The sequence below is a fragment of the Hylobates moloch genome, unplaced genomic scaffold, assembly GCF_009828535.3.
Source record: "Hylobates moloch isolate HMO894 unplaced genomic scaffold, HMol_V3 SCAFFOLD_14, whole genome shotgun sequence".
NCBI classification, from domain to species: Eukaryota; Metazoa; Chordata; class Mammalia; order Primates; family Hylobatidae; genus Hylobates; species Hylobates moloch.
In genome coordinates, this window is record NW_026652289.1 from 40484677 (window position 1) to 40501032 (window position 16356).

The window sequence follows — 16356 nt, forward strand, 5'->3', positions numbered from 1 at the left end:
TTCCAACCGTTTTCTGGACTTTGGATTCAATTCAGTCCTATCTGCTTTCACACCTTTGGGAATTTCTCTGATCCACTGAGAGTTCTCTTTCTTGCTTTTCAGTGAGGCTGTGTACACGTTCCTGTATATGTCAATGTATATATATGTGTGTGTGGGGGGGTATATATATATATATACACATATATATAGGCACTTATTTCTTACATACTTTCTTTCACTCCTAGGGTTTGTAGTGTATGCTCATTACCCAAGAAACTTCCTTCTTTATAACATTCACAGTCAACAAGCCATGGTCACAAAATCCATGAAAACAAAAATGGTATTTACATAGGACTCCTAGGCTGGAGGAGGAATCACAGCAAATTATTATGGGCAGAAGGGTAGGAGATCAACCAGTGAGGATTTTGTCCCAAAAGTTGAGGCTTCATTTTTGCAAATCAAATCTCACATGGAACCTTGGTATTTAAACCTAAAAAGGGCAGGCATGTGGCTCATGCTTATAATCTCAGCAGTTTGGGAGGCCGAGGCAGGAGGATTGCTTGAACTTGGGAGTTTGAGAACAACCTGGGCAACATGGTGAAACCCACCTCTACAAAAAATACACAAATTAGTTGGGCATGGTGGTGCATGCCTGTAGTCCCCACTACTCAGGAGGCTGAGGTGGGAGGATCACCTGAGCCCAGGAGGTCGAGGCTGCAGTTAGCCATGGTTGTGCCACTGCACACTAGCCTGGACAACAGAGGGAAACCCTGTATCAACAAAACACACCACCAACCTAAAAAGAGTGAAGCTGCTCTGGTAGAAGGAGCCTCACCCTGAGAGATTACTTAGGAACATCTGGAGCTAAGAAGGTATTTCAAGTAGAGAACTGTCAATGGTGCTTTGGGGTCATGTGAGAAAGGAATAGAGACTAGCGTTTGCCAAGGTGGAGGGCACTGGTGACCTGCGTGGAGGTGTTGATGGAAGGGGGTGGTGATGAGGCTGAGTTAAATTAAAGGAATGGGTATTTTTGGCCAGGCGCGGTGGCTCATGCCTGTAATCCCAGCACTTTGGGAGGCTGAGGTGGGCAGATCACTTGAGGTCAGGATTTGAGACCAGCTTGGCCAACATGGTGAAACCCCATCTCTACTAAAAATACAAAAATTAGCCAGGTGTGGTGGCAGGGACCTGTAATCCCAGCTACTTGGGAGGCTGAGGCAGGAGAATCACTTGAATCCAGGAGGCGGAGGCTACAGTGAGCCGAGATCGTGCGATTGCACTCCAGCCTGGGCAACAGAGCAAAACTCTGTCCCAAAACAAACAAACAAACAACAAAAACAACAACAAAAAAATTAGCCGAGCTTGGTGGTGGGGACCTGTAATCCCAGCTACTCGGGAGGCCGAGGCAGAAGAATTGCTTGCATCCGAGAGGTGGAGGTTGCAGTGAGCCGAGATCGTGCCACTGCACTTCAGCCTGGGTGACAGAGCGAGACTCCGTCTCAAAAAATAAAGAAAGAAAGAGAGAGAGAGAGAGAAAGGAAGGAAGGAAGGAAGGAAGGAAGGAAGGAAGGAAGGAAGGAAGGAGGAAGGAAGGAAGGAAGGAAGGAAGGAAGGAAGGAAGGAAGGGGTATATTTTACGTTTTCATGATATACTTCTAATTGTTCCTTAAGACCTGGGTCCTAAATCTGAGGGAACCCCTGGTTGATCCCTGTCCACTGACTCCCATCTTCCCCCGAGCCCTGAGCTGCCAGGTGCCCTCCTGGACACAGCTCAGGCCCACTCTGAATTTGTGGCAGCTCTAAATATATAAATGAAATCAGGCACATGCTGAGCAGAAGACTCTTGGGGCAGCCTAGCTCCTACGCAAACCCGAATGGGATGCTGGGGTCGTCCCTAAGGTCAGCAGGGCTGGGGCCCTAGCTCAGGGACCCCGTCTGATAAGAAAACCAAGTGGCTTTCTGAGGAAGAAGCCATAGGGTTGGGATCCCGTGAGCCGGCTCTGACTGTGTGCTCGCGCCGCCCCCTGCTGGCCGTGCCCTGACACTGCCCCTCCAGGGACAAGCTGGGCAGGAGGGTTAGCTGGGTGGGCTGGGCCAGACATTGCCTGAGAAGGTGGTGCCGCTTTTGGGAAAACGTGTCTGAAGACTACCAATGTTAAAATCTGACGTGCTCAGCTTCACAAAATCCCAGCTGCCTATGTGTGTGATTCCTACAAATGGCCCCCACATTATTGGAGAGAGAGAATAAAGTACTCTTTTGAAGGCCACCAGCTATGGGAAGGGGGACAACAAAACATGAATTTTATGACAACCATTTGGTGCCCATAACAACTTCCTTTCTGGGGACATCTGTTTGTTTGTTTGTTTGTTTTTTGAGACAGAGTTTCGCTCTTGTTGCCCAGGCTGGAGTGCAATGGTGAGATCTCAGCTTACCGCAATCTGCGCCTCCCGGGTTCAAGCGATTTTTCTGCCTCAGCCTCCCGAGTAGCTGGCATTACAGGCATGCGCCACCACGCCCAGCTAATTTTGGATTTTTAGTAGAGACAAGGTTTCTCCGTGTTGGTCAGGCTGGTCTTGAACTCCTGACCTTAGGTGATCCTCCGGCCTCGGCCTCCCAAAGTGCTGGGATTACAGGCATGAGCCACCACACCCAACACTTTCTGGGGACATCTGGGATGAGGCAGGGATTCAGCCTCATCAAAGTAATTTGAGTTGGAAGGTTGCAGCGATGCATTTCTGCCATGCTAATGTAGACGTTGGGAGAATGGAGACAGCAGAGTCTGGAGGCAATTCATCAAGCTGTGGGTGGAGGTCTCAGGAAGGAAATGGGCGCCAGCTTCAGAAAGCCTCTCAATGAGATTGGCCACTGCCTCGGGTTTACCCAGGGGAAAGTGGAGGAGGTTAGTGCTGCCTGGGGGCCTGGCAAAGCCTTACTAGAAGAGGTATACCTTTCTCTTAACTCAAGCTAGCAGGAAAAGAGGTGAAGTGGACTACTGCTGATCCCACTTTTTTTTTTTTTTTTTTTTTTGAGACGGAGTCTCACTCTGTCACCCAGGCTGGAGTGCAGTGGTGTGAACTTGGCTCACTGCAACCTCTGCCGCCCAGCTTCAAGCAATTCTCCTGCCTCAGCCTCCCGAGTAGCTCGGATTACAGGTGCATGCCACCACACTCGGCCAATTTTTGTATTTTTAGTAGAGATGCGGTTTCACTATGTTGGCCAGGCTGGTCTTGAACTCCTGACCTTAGGTGATCTTCCCACCTTGGCCTCCCAAAGTGCTGGAATTACAGGCATGAGCCACCACACCTGGCCTCTGATCCCACTTTTGGTTGGGGGCTTGGCTCTGGAGTTGAGGAAGCTCAGAAGTGTCAAATCTGGAAGCTTGTGGGATCTCCTGGAGCCTCACTACTCAAAGGGTGGTCCAAGGAGGGCTGGACCTTGGAGCGCCCCATGGGAGCCACATCTCAGACATGCTGCATCGGAATCTGCATTTTTAACAAGACCTCCAGGGGACTACACATTAAACAACCAATCAGGCCAGGCACAGTGGCTCACACCTGTAATCCCAAAACTTTGGGAGGCTGAGGCAGGAGGACTGCTTGAGGCCAGGAGTTCAATACCAGCCTGGGCAACACAGCAAGACTCTGTTTCTACAAAAAAAAAAAAAAAAAAAAAAATCAGCCAAATGTAGTTTACTTTTAGCTACTAAAGAGGCTGAGGCAGGAGGATCTCGAGTCTGGGAGTTCCAGGCTGCCTAAGCCATGATCACACTACTGCTCTCCTATTAATAATGGGCAACAGAGTGAGACCCTGTCAGAGAGAGAGAGGAGAGAGAGAGAGAGAGAGAAGGCAATCAATGCTTACAAAACAGTGGTTGTCTACCTCCCAGCAGGTGGCTCAAATGTGCACTGCTTAAACCCTGTATGTTGACATATGGAGGTGAGGATATGGAGGAACCCACTCTAGTAAGTATTCATATCTGTGGGTTTAAAGGCAAACTTTGCACGTGAGCAGAGAACAGAGAAGGCTGCAGGAGCCCTGTGGGAAGACCGCAGCTGACAGGCTAAATGTCCCAGAATAAGCAAGTTCCACTGTGGGGCTGTGCCCGGAAGTTGCCTTGCCAGTAGACAGGACGTGTACTACACCTTGATTTCTCAAGGTGGCCACAAATGAAGAAGGAAAAGACATGGATCAGGGTTTGATGGTGCACACAACGTGGCGCGTCAGCACTTCTGAGCCCAGGAATGTTTTTCGAAACTATAACCAGGCCAGGCTCTGCTTTCCTCGCAGCCCCTCAGTTAGACACCTTGGTGTGGAGCTGGACCACGTCAGACACTTTTCTTGTAGTTTCTACCTTGGAGATGATGTATGAGTGGGAACCAAACAGATAAAGCCAAAACCACTGTCCAAAGTAACATCAGCACTCTGAAAAATATCATCTGAACCCCTCAATCATCCTGAGGTAGGCATTCTTAGTATCATTATTCCCATAGGTAAATAAATAAATAAATAAATAACAATCTGAGGTTAAATCCTGCTTAGGATCAAAGAGCTAGAAACGGTGAGGATGGGACCCGGACCTAGCAACTCTGGCTCCAAATCTCTTTGGCTCTGTTGTTACTCATGCTTTGTCTCCAATGCTTGTTTCATTTATTTCTGGGGGTGGGAGAGGTGCAGGCAGAAGGGAGAAGAAACAATGAAATGAGAATTTCATATATTTCGGGTTAATTTCACCAACTATCATCAGATGAGGAGGAAATGACTTTAAGAGGAAACCAGTCTTCAGTAGAGATGCTGGGGTAAATGTGGTAGATAGCATGAATCAAAAGGAAGGTGTGGGTGACACAAAGTCACATGGAGAGTGGTGTTTATCCCCTTTCGAGGGCTAATATCCAGAATCTATAATGAACTCAAACAAATTTACAAGAAAAAAACAAACAACCCCATAAACAAGTGGACAAAGGACATGAACAGACACTTCTCAAAAGAAGACATTTATGCAGCCAAAAGACACATGAAAAAATGCTCATCACTGGCCATCAAAAAATGCAAATCAAAACCACAATGAGATATCATCTCACACCAGTTAGAATGGCGATCATTAAAAAGTCAGGAAACAACAGGTGCTGGAGAGGATGTGGAGAAATAGGAACACTTTTACACTGTTGGTGGGACTGTAAACTAGTTCAACCATTATGGAAGTCAGTGTGGCGATTCCTCAGGGATCTAGAACTAGAAATACCATTTGACCCAGCCATCCCATTACTGGGTATAGACCCAAAGGACTATAAATCATGCTGCTATAAAGACACATGCACACGAATGTTTATTGCGGCACTATTCACAATAGCAAAGACTTGGAACCAACCCAAATGTCCAACAATGATAGACTGGTTTAAGAAAATGTGGCACATATGCACCATGGACTACTATGCAGCCATTAAAAAGGATGAGTTCATGTCCTTTGTAGGGACATGGATGAAACTGGAAACCATCATTCTCAGCAAACTATCGCAAGGACAAAAAACCAAACACCGCATGTTCTCACTCACAGGTGGGAATCGAACAATGAGAACACATGGACAAAGGAAGGGGAACATCACACACCAGGGCCTGTTGTGGGGTGGGGGGAGGGGGAGGGATAGCATTAGGAGATATACCTAATGTTAAATGAAGAGTTAATGGGTGCAGCACACCAACATGGCACATGTATACATATATAACAAACCTGCACGTTGTGCACATGTATCCTAAAACTTAAAATATAATAATAAAAAAATTTATCCCCTTTGGGGAGGGGTTCACCAGTTCGAGGTCAAATTGCCCGTCATGTCTTTCAACCACTCTGATATATGGTAGCACTTTCCTGTAACTCCCTCTGAAGACACCCAAGAGAGAAGTGAGGAGGGGAGGCTGTCATACGAAGGGCCATCCAGTAAGGTGTTTGATCTTCATCAAGGGAACGTACTCCCTATAGGACTAGAGCAGTGAGGCCTGTTAATGAAAGGTAAAATAAAAAGTAGCATGACTGGGGCAGTGAGTGAGGTGTCACTGAACACAAATGCTGTATGGCTACCTCAGGAGAGGGCAGCTGTATGTGCTACTGGTCCTGCCTGACCACATTGGCATGCAGCTGGTACTGACCTCCCTAATGCCCTGGACCTGAAATCTCTTCCATGTAGTCTTTTCATAGGTAATATTCTTTGCAAGTTGGTTTTCTTGGACCAAAATAGTCTGGCTAATTTGTGGGGGATATGAATTGTGGGGGATATGAATCGAGGGGAAGCTTGCTTACCAGAGAGGGATGAATTTTGAAACTTGCCATTGGGCTTTTTAGGTCTTGTTAATGCACAACTTCTAAAGCTAACACTCCCCACCCTCCCTAACTTGACAAAGGTTTTGTGTGGCCAAGGAGGGAAGGGAGCTGTGAGTGTCTCTTGGTGGTGGTAGAACCCTCGTGGCTGAGCCAGTGCTTGGTCCTGGAAGACCCTTAGCTTGGGTTCAGACAGATTCAAAGAAGAAACCACCACCAGCACCCAACCAACCCAATATAATATTGACTTAGGAAATGGTCAGTCTTTTTTTTTGTTCGTTTGGTTTTTTTTTTTTTTGAGACGAAGTTTCACTCTTGTGACCAGGCTGGAGTGCAGTGGTGCGATCTCGGCTCACCACAACCACCACCTCCCGGGTTCAAGTGACTCTCCCGCCTCAGCCTCCTGAGTAGCTGGGATTAGAGGTATGTGCCACCATGCTCAGCTAATTTTGTATTTTTAGTAGAGACAGGGTTTCTCCATGTTGGTCAGGCTGGTCTCGAACTCCCGACCTCAGGTGATCCACCTGCCTCGGCCTCCCAAAGTGCTAGGACTACAGGTGTGAGGCACCACACCCGGCCTCACCTGGTCTTTTCAAAGAACATTATTGGAAAAGCATACAAATCACACACGGCAAGCACCATTTACACCTTGCCTTGTATTTTGTCTTCATGATTCACTTTAAGAAGTGATTAAAACACTGAGGCTGGGTATGGTGGCTCACAATTGTAATCCCAACACTTTGGGAGGCCAAGGCAGGAGGACTGCTTGAAATCAAGTTTGAGACTAGCCTGGGCAACATAGCAAAAAACTAAAAACTAAAAAATTAGCCAGGTGCAGTGGCAAGCCCCTGTAGTCCCAGCTACTCGGGAGGCTGAGGCAGGAGGATTGCTTGAGCCTAAGAGGTCAAGGCTGCAGTGAGCTGTGATCATGCCACTGCACTCCAGCCTGGGCCACAGAGGAAGAACCTCTCTCTAAAAAATAAAAAAAGTAGAAAACAGATACTTCACTTATTTTAGTTCTTGGCTTTCTTGCCTGGAGAAGATGGGGTTGTGAAGACACTTGTGGCCTGGTCAAGGTTTCGGTATTTGTTTGCAAGGATGGACTAACATCAATTGTGGTGCAAAAATGGGGTTTTGTGTATTTCCATTAATCTCATACTTTGGTGAAGACACAGGAAGAATCCTTTCAGACGGAAAACTGCCACTATACAAAGGACACATAGCCACACCACATTTTTAGTCTTTATTTTTTAAGTAAATTCCATTGAATCAAATATAACAAAATTACAGTTTTTGTTTGTAATGATCTTTGTTCACCACCACGCAATCATAGTAGAATCAAAAGTAATATGAGAACATAAAATGATTGAGGACATCATTGTTTAGTATAATTTCTTAATAAAGGTAAATATCCCCATATTTAGAAAAAATTGCATTGCTAGTTGCAAATCTTAAACACCTCAGCGCTGAAGGATCCTGTATTTCCCGCCAAAGATCCAGCAGCACGGAGGCTTTCAGAACACAAACTCAAAAATATAGTATTTTCAGGGCAGCATTTTAAGTTTCAGAAAACCCAAACAAAACAAAACAAAATCAGAATTAGGAATGTGAAAGTGATGGTTCTCAAAAAATCAATCTGGAAGCAGATCTGCCAACCTAAGAATGTGGTTGAACAGAGTCTAACTAGGAAAAGGAGAGATGCAAACTCGCTCCCCCTCCCCCCTCGCCATCGTCACCCGCCCCCAGCGAGCAAACCGCCCCCTGCTCTGCGCTGTCTCTCCGATGGCGTCTGCCTCCGGGGCCATGGCGAAGCACGAGCAGATCCTGGTCCTCCACCTGCCCACAGACCTCAGATTCAAAGGCCCCTTCACAGATGTAGTCACCACAAATCTTAAATTGCGAAATCCATCGGATAGAAAAGTGTGTTTCAAAGTGAAGACTACAGCGCCTCACCGGTACTGTGTGAGGCCCAACAGTGGAATTATTGACCCAGGGTCAACTGTGACTGTTTCAGTAATGCTACAGCCCTTTGACTATGATCCGAATGAAAAGAGTAAACACAAGTTTATGGTACAATTTTTGCTCCACTAAACACTTCAGGTATGGAAGCTGTGTGGAAAGAGGCAAAACCTCATGAATTAATGGATTCCAAATTGAGATGTCTATTTGAAATGCCCAATGAAAATGATAAATTGAATGACATGGAACCTAGCAAAGCTGTTCCACTGAATGCATCTAAACAAGATGGACCCATGCCAAAACCACACAGTGTTTCACTTAATGATACCGAAACAAGGAAACTAATAGAATAGTGTAAAAGACTTCAGGGAGAAATGATGAAGCTATAAGAAGAAAATCGACACCTGAGAGATGAAGGTTTAAGGCTCAGAAAGATAGCACATTCGGATAAACCTGGATCAACCTCAACTGCATCCTTCAGAGATGTCACCAGTCCTCTTCCTTCACTTCTTGTTGTAATTGCAGCCATTTTCACTGGATTCTTTTTCTTTTTTTGGAGACAGAGTCTCACTCCTGTTGCCCAGGCTGGAGTGCAGTGGCATGATCTGGGCTCACTGCAACCTCCGTCTCCTGCGTTCAAGCAATTCTCCCACCTCAGCCTCCCGAATAGCTGGGATTACAGGCGCTGGTCACCACACCCAGCTAATTTTTTCATTTTTAGTAAAGAAGGGGTTTCGCCATGTTGGCCAGGCTGGTCTTGAACTCCTAACCTCAGGTGATCCACCCGCCTCAGCCTCCAAAGTGCTGGGATTATAGGAGTGAGCCACCACGCCCGGCCTTCATTGGATTCTTTCTAGGGAAATTCATCTTGTAGAGCGAAGCATGCAGAGTGCTATTTTTTTTTTCTCTTGACCAGAAAAAGATTTGTTTACGTACCATTTCATTGGTAGTATGGCCTGCGGTGACCATTTTTGTGTGTGTGTACAGTGTCATATAGGCTTTGCCTTTAATGATCTCTTATGGTTAGAAAACACAATAAAAACAAACTGTTTGGTCACTGGACAGATTGTATATTACCAGATCATCACTAGCAGGTTTCAGTTGCACATTCAGTCCTTTATGAAATTCATAAAGAATTGTTCTGGGAAGTGAGGAGCGCCTCTGCCTGGCCGCTGCCCTGTCTGGAAGTGAGGAGCCCCTCTTCCCGGGTGCCGCCCCATCTAGGAAGTGAGGAGCGCTTGCCTGGCTGCCCAACTGTCTGGGAAGTGAGGAGTGCGTCTGCCTGGCCACCCACCCTCTGGGAAGCGAAGAGCGTGCGTCTGCCCGGTCGCCCACCCTCTAGGAAGTGAGGAGCATCTCTGTCCGGCCACTGTACCTTCTGGGAAGTGAGGAGCACCTCTGCCTGGCCATCCACCATCTGGGAAGTGAGGCATGCCTGTGCCTGGCTATCGCACTGTCTGGGAAGTGAGGTGCGTCTCTGCCGCCCGCCGCCCCATCTGGGAAGTGAGGAGCGCCTCTGCCCGGCTGCTGTGCAACCCTCCAAGTGTGAAGTGACAGCCTTGGGTGTGATCTTTCTGCCCTCCCCAAGTTTGCATTTTCGACTATAAAATTTACTTTTTAATTAAAAGTTTTAAATTGGAGAATTAAAAAAACTAATTTCAGCTTATTACTAGAGATGCATGAAAGCTCTACCCACATACATGCTAGGAAAAAGAGTTCAGAAAACACGGGGGACTGACTCTTCCAAAAGGAGCAGCTGTCTACTCTGCGGCCTGCTTCCAAGGGCCACTGTCGGAGGAAGCCTGGGCTGCAGCAGCAGCAGAGACGGGAAGGAAAGAAGCAGGCCTCACCTTGTGTAGCATACCAGATCCCTCTCCCAGCAGGTGCCAGATTCCCCTTCCTTAGCTTCAACTACAATTTGGCAAAAGCAATTCTAGTGTAATCGGGAGCAGTGGGGGGTGGGGGGTGGTGAGCGGTTTACTTCCCTCTGCTTAGATGACAGAGGTAGAAGAAACCCTTTCTGTCAATTGCTTGGCCTCTAACTGCCACAGGCAGGCTACTTTTCATGGCTTTTCGAAGCATCCAAGCAATCCAAAGTGGCTTTGAACAACAGAGTAAGGCCAAGAAGGGCAAAAAGGGGCCAGAGCTGAGGTGTTTGGGCCAGTTCTGGATCACTCATATTGTTGAGGGAGGGGTGGGGGCATAAGATAACAAGGAGCCTACAGGCCACTTGAGGAAATTCTCTGGTTTTGCTGCAGCTTCGCTTCAAACTTCCACAGCAGAAGAATTTGAATTCTAATGCCACAATATTGTTGTAATACCAGGGATTCTCTAGAGGCAAGTTAAGGCTTTCTGGGCAAAGAAAACAATTCCAGATGATATTGTGACAGAATGCTACAGTGAAATGCTTCTTAATGACTCTCCTGTCCTGCCTAAAGGACAAAGACCTACGAGTGACTTCAACTTGACGTGATGTTTCAGTGATCTTCACTTCAGCTCTAAGTCAGAATCAATGCCACAGGAAAAGAAAGGCTTCTTACATCTCAGACACCTGCTTGCTGAGCAAACACAAACAAGAACACATGTATTGTTTCCCAGGAGCTGGCAAAATAGATCTCAAGTCACACAGTTACAAAGAGAGCTCTCATTCAGATGCCGGGCATATAAGCTCAGCTACCCAGAAAGTTCAGCTTTAATGAAGACTGTAGTTTTAGAATGAAAGCCTGAGCAGGAAGGATTTCTGCCCTGGGAATTCTCAATGCTCTGCCTGAGTCACACTGGAGGATGGAGATAGGCTCCTCATTCCAGCGGCCAGCACCTGCCACAGTCACAAGACCACCCTCAGAACAGCAAGGATCTTACGATGACAATGAGGACTCTGAAGAGAAGCCAGTCAAAGACACAGGGCTTTGGACAAGATCAAGGGTCTTCACCAGGAAAGCTTAATGCAGAAGCCCCCTCCCTCCAAGTCCCCTCAGCATGAGCCTTGAGCCTTGACATAGCTGTTTCCACCTGCAAGGGCTGGAGAAGACAAGTTCACGCAGATGTTCAAGCAAATGGCGTGTAAATAGATGGAGTGGTCTTAGAGATGGGCTAAGAGGAGGGAACAGGCTCAGAGAGGTGAGGTGATTTGCCCACGATCCAATGTGAATTAGAGACCATTAGGACAAGAACTCAGGTATATTTCCACTCTTATGGTGACTCATAAGGTTCCCAGTAAGTGTAAAATGCGGCAGAGAGGTTAAAAGAATATTGTAACAAACAGCTTTCTGCTTTCATTCTGCTCTGGAATCATTTGTGTAAACTCACAGCAGGAAAAGATAACAGTTTTCTTCAAGTCTGTTAAACTCACTTCTAACATAAAAACATGAAAGAAACTTGACATCACTTTTTGAGTCAGTTAATCCTAATTTGACTGGAATCAGTTACTTATAAGTGTCTTCAAATTGCTTATGAGACACGGAGTGCTACAGGAGAGATGTGGGTGCTTCTCCCCATTGGTTTTCAACACATTATTCCTGCAATGGAATTGTCCAGATTGATGCAATTTATAGCCTCAATTTGATTCTAAAATATATTCAAATAATCTTTAAAAATTCAGCCTTGTTTTAGACCAAGTAGAACCTTACTAGCAAGAGGGGGATTCATATAATCATCAGAAATGAATGACTTTGGGAAGAAAGGCAAGGACACCTGGAGGAAGGAAAAAAGATGACCTATCTATAAACTGCCACTCCCTCATTTATCAGGCAAGTTTGCAGCTCTGTAAATTCAATGCCTCTGTGCTCTCATTCAGGGACAAACAAGAATTTTCCTGTAAGACAGCCACAGTCACATTCTCATTTCCATGCCTAAGAGCCTGAAGCTTGAACAAAGGGCTTCAGTTAGTTTCATGTGAGCCAAAATGGAATGTGAGTGCCATTCAGAGTCACACACTAAAAAGATTTCAGCTGGGACTTGGCTCCCACAGTCCTGGAGGAGCAAATTCCGGTTGTGTGGCAACAAAGGCTATGCTGCCAGCCCTGCCTGTCCTCCACAGGGGCCACCAGGACTGCCGTGCAGACCAGGCTCCACCCTCCCCCACACCGGTTTGTGTGACAACAGGGCTGTCTTTTCTCTTCCTGAATTTCTGAATGGAGCTGGTACATGGGCCAGCCACTATTTCGTCAGAATAGGTTAAGGGGTGTGGCCTCAGGCATATGAAAGGAGCCTCTTGCTCTTCTGGGGTGGTGATTCAATCCTAGGAAGTTATTGCTTGGTTTACCTATTCTCATAAAAAGTCTTGAGAAATGAAGGTAGTAGTAGCAGAAATATGACTATGAATCTTCTAGATCACAGCTATAGTTGAGTGAAGGGAAAAGTAACAGAGGAGAGGGACTAGCTTCCAAATTGAGGGGGTAAAGTGCCAATCTGTGCTAAAAGAACATGAAAAGGAAACGTATTAGAGAAATAATACACTGGGGAGAAAGTCATAATGATAGAGGCTGGTGAGTGCCAGAAATTATACCAAAGCAAAGTTGAGACCACAGAAATCTCAATCTTCTGAGATAAGGGCTGTTTTTGATGTTATTTGGATGATTTGGTGATTGTCAGAAAACTACTTCTTCAGGTTACAGACGTTATCATCACAGTCACTTGGACCCATGCCCAAACCACACCCACCTGTGGCCCTGAGGGTTGGCATTCAGGCGCTCAGGTGGCTCCTTTGATCCCTGAAACATCCATGCAGACCCACTACTTATATTCCAGTCTGTCCTGGAGTCAAAGGAGATGAAGGAAGGAAAATATCTTTTTAAATTATCCAGGCAATTTTACTCAAAGTTCTATTTAGTTCCAGATAGCAACTGCTGATTGTTCAAAGTGCAGGGTTTTTAGACATTCAAGTACCACAGGATTGGAGAAAAGGAGTACTTGAAACCTAGAGTTGCGTTTTCACTTGAGAAGACACACTTTGGAAACACCTATCCAACAGACTACAAATATAGGCGATTAAATTAAAAATCTGGTTTCAAAATAATACCCACTTAAGTTGGAAATATCTTTCTCCAAACTCAGATCCAACTTTTGAATTGTTTGGTATCAAAAGGCAAAGTTAGAGGGACTTGGGTTTAAAAACTAAAATTATAAGTGAGTGCTTAAAAAAAAACTCAAAACATCTTTTTATCAAATAAGGGACACACACACACACAAAAGGCAAATGATGATATCCACATGCTTAGACTGGGAGAGCAGCTCCCAGGCTCCCCTGGAGGAATGTTCTCTCAAACCTCAGTAAACTGAGTTTGTCATTGAACTTTGAACCTGGTAGTGAGCTCAGCAATCTACCTGGTCCAAGTCCCCCATTTTAGAGGTGAAGAAATTGAAGCCCACAGGGACTTTGTCCAGGGTGAAAAGCAGAGCCAGGGCACAGCCCAGATGTTCAGCCCACCCGGAGCCCTTCTGAGACATCACACTGTGGTCACACGATGGCAGCTCCATAGCCGGCCTTGCTGCTCTGGAGACCGTGGGAGCTAGGGGACACCCCTGATTATGAATTTCAATAAAACGAGCTACAAAGATGTTCCCAATTTAAGGATGCTGTTGAACAGCATTTCCAAAATTTGCTTGGTGATGAGAATCATCTGGGGCACTTGTCAAAAATTAAAATCCCCAGGCTCCTTCCCAGACCCAGTGAATCAGCCTCTCCGAGGGGAGGGACCTGGGAGGCTGAATTTTTAACAAGTGCCCCACGTAACTCTCAGCAGCAGCAAAGTGTAAGGAAATGGTCTTAGAAGATAGGGTGAAAACTTGGCTTGTGATACAAAGGAATTTCCTTTGCCATTTAAGAAGCCACACTCTGGCCTGGGAAGCCCGGGTTCTCAGGCTTCCAAGCTGAGCTGTGTCTTCAGCATTGGCCTGGAAGGGTGAGCTCTTTTTAAGGTCTATGTAAGGACACATACAACCACCACAAAATGACATACATCCTTCACTGCTCTCAGGGAAAAGCCTTTTGGTGGCAAAGCAAAATTGCTATTCAGACACATTTTTAATAGGGAAACTAGATGTCCTTGGCTTAAAAGCAACCAGATGCTGAAACTGGACAGAGGGCAAGAACTCTGTCGCTTGTCACCATGACTAACAATGCAATGGAGAAAACCAGTAACTAAGCACAAAAATAGCCTGGAGCTCCCAGGAAGAGCTGCCTACTCCGAGACAGGTGTGCATGGTGGCTGCCCCCTGCTGATGGTGTGAGGTCAGATCCAGGTCACTGAGGGAGATGGGAGACCTGAAACAGGGGGCAGAGGGGACGCAGCTTCCAGAGGAGGGCTGCTGGAGCGTGCCAGAGTCCAGAGGCCTCACTCCAGGTCGGCCTCCACCTGCTCCGTGTCAGAGCATTGCGACTTGTTACGCTCCCATTGGCAAATGGCGTTGGCGTACTCCACCACCAGCTTATCCATCCATGTCAGGGGCTCCGGGAACAGCACGGAGCCCTCAAAGAAGCCCAAGTGGCCCCCATGCAGAGGCAGCACAAACATGACGTTCTCTCGTTTCTCTGCAGGGGAAACGCAGCTGAGTGAGTTACTGTTCTCTAGTTTGCTCCAGGACAGGAGGTGCAGAGGTGGGCTGGCGAGGGTAGCCTGGGCTGTCCCCGCAGGGTCACCTAAGTGGGCATCCAACCACTACTCACTCTGCCTTGTTCACCAAAGAGGGGGCAGGCAAGACAGTGGCATCTAGCAGGTTTTAGAATACAGCTTGGCTTTGGAGCTGAACGGACACCAGCTTAAGAAAGCCTTAGAACGCTAAGGGGTTCTCAAACTTGGCTGCATATTAGAATCAGTTGTGGAGTTCTTAAAGCTCCTTAACCCCAGGCTGGCCCAGATGAATTAAATCAGAATCTCTGGGGGTGGGAGGTGGGAGAGGAGTGAGGGAAGAGAATTCCCAAGTGTTGGTATTGCTCAAGCCCCCCAGGTGATTCAATGTGTTTCCTAACTTTGTGCATCGAAATCACTTAAGATACCTTATTAAAATACAGATTTTGATTTAATAAGCCTGAAGTGGGAGCTGAGCTTCTGCATTTCTAAAAAGTTCCCAGGTGATGCCCATGCTAGTGGTGGGGGCCGGGCTCTGAGTGGGGATTCATGGCATTTACAGTATTATTTACTAGAGAACAAGGAGAATTCAATGGAGTCAATGAGTTTTCACTACAGACATTTATCTTCAAGATTCTTAAAGCTGCACGTTGTGTTAAAAGATGCCCAAGCTCTCAATGCCACGTGCTAAGTGGCCATCCTAAGAAATAATAACCTAGAGCTTGACTTTATTTATTTATTTATTTATTTTTTGAGATAGAGTCTTGCTCTGTCGCCCAGGCTGGAGTGCAGTTGCGCAATCTCGGCTCACTGCAAGCTCCGCCTCCCGGGTTCACGCCATTCTCCTGCCTCAGCCTCTCCTAGTAGCTGGGACTACAGGCGCCCGCCACCACGCCCGGCTAATTTTTTGTATGTTTAGTAGAGACGGTGTTTCACTGTGGTCTCGATCTCCTGACCTCGTGATCCGCCCGCCTCAGCCTCCCAAAGTGCTGGGATTACAAGCGTGAGCCACCGCGCCCGGCTGAGCTTGACTTTATTTTTTATTTTTTTGAGACAGAGTCTCAGCTCACTGCAACCTCCACTCCCAGGTTCAAGCGATTCTCATGCCTCAGCCTCTCCAGTAGCATGTACCACCATGCCTGGCTAATCTTTGTATTTTTAGTAGAGATGGGGTTTCACTATGTTGGCCAGACTGATCTCAAACTCCTGACCTCAAGTGATCCGCCTACCTCGGCCTCCCAAAGTGCTGGGATTTATAGGCATGAGCCACCAAACTTGGCCTAGTTGCTTCTATTTGTATGTTTAAAGCAGATGGAGAGGCTGTCACAAGAGATAGCAGAACTGGATTTTTTGTTTTGCTTTTCAAGTCAAATTTTATTTTATTTTTTACCATTTATTTATTTTTAGAGACAGAATCTTGCTCTGTTGCCCAGGCTGGAGTGCAGTGGCGCAATCATAGCTTGCTGCAGCCTCAAACTCCTAGACTCAAGTGATCTTCCTGCCTCAGCCTCCTGAGTAGCTAGGACTACAGGTATGTG

The 16356-nt window shown here is 46.6% G+C and overlaps 2 protein-coding genes across 4 annotated transcripts in view; one reads left to right on the top strand and one right to left on the bottom strand.

The window, feature by feature from the left end:
• The first annotated feature begins 7883 nt into the window (after positions 1–7883).
• LOC116482145 (vesicle-associated membrane protein-associated protein A-like) lies at positions 7884–8768 on the top strand. Its single transcript, XM_058427339.1, has one exon. The coding sequence runs from the start codon at positions 7989–7991 to the stop codon at positions 8379–8381; it is 393 nt and encodes a 130-aa protein (XP_058283322.1). The 5' UTR covers positions 7884–7988; the 3' UTR covers positions 8382–8768.
• Positions 8769–13038: 4270 nt separating this feature from the next.
• Positions 13039–16356, bottom strand: part of ABHD2 (abhydrolase domain containing 2, acylglycerol lipase) — a 104780-nt gene continuing 101462 nt past the window's right edge. For all 3 annotated transcript variants that reach the window (XM_032175355.2, XM_058427336.1, XM_058427338.1), the window contains one exon: positions 13039–14781. In XM_032175355.2, the coding sequence (XP_032031246.1) occupies positions 14585–14781 (197 nt within the window). In that variant the 3' untranslated portion in view covers positions 13039–14584. The remainder of the gene's footprint in view (positions 14782–16356) is intronic.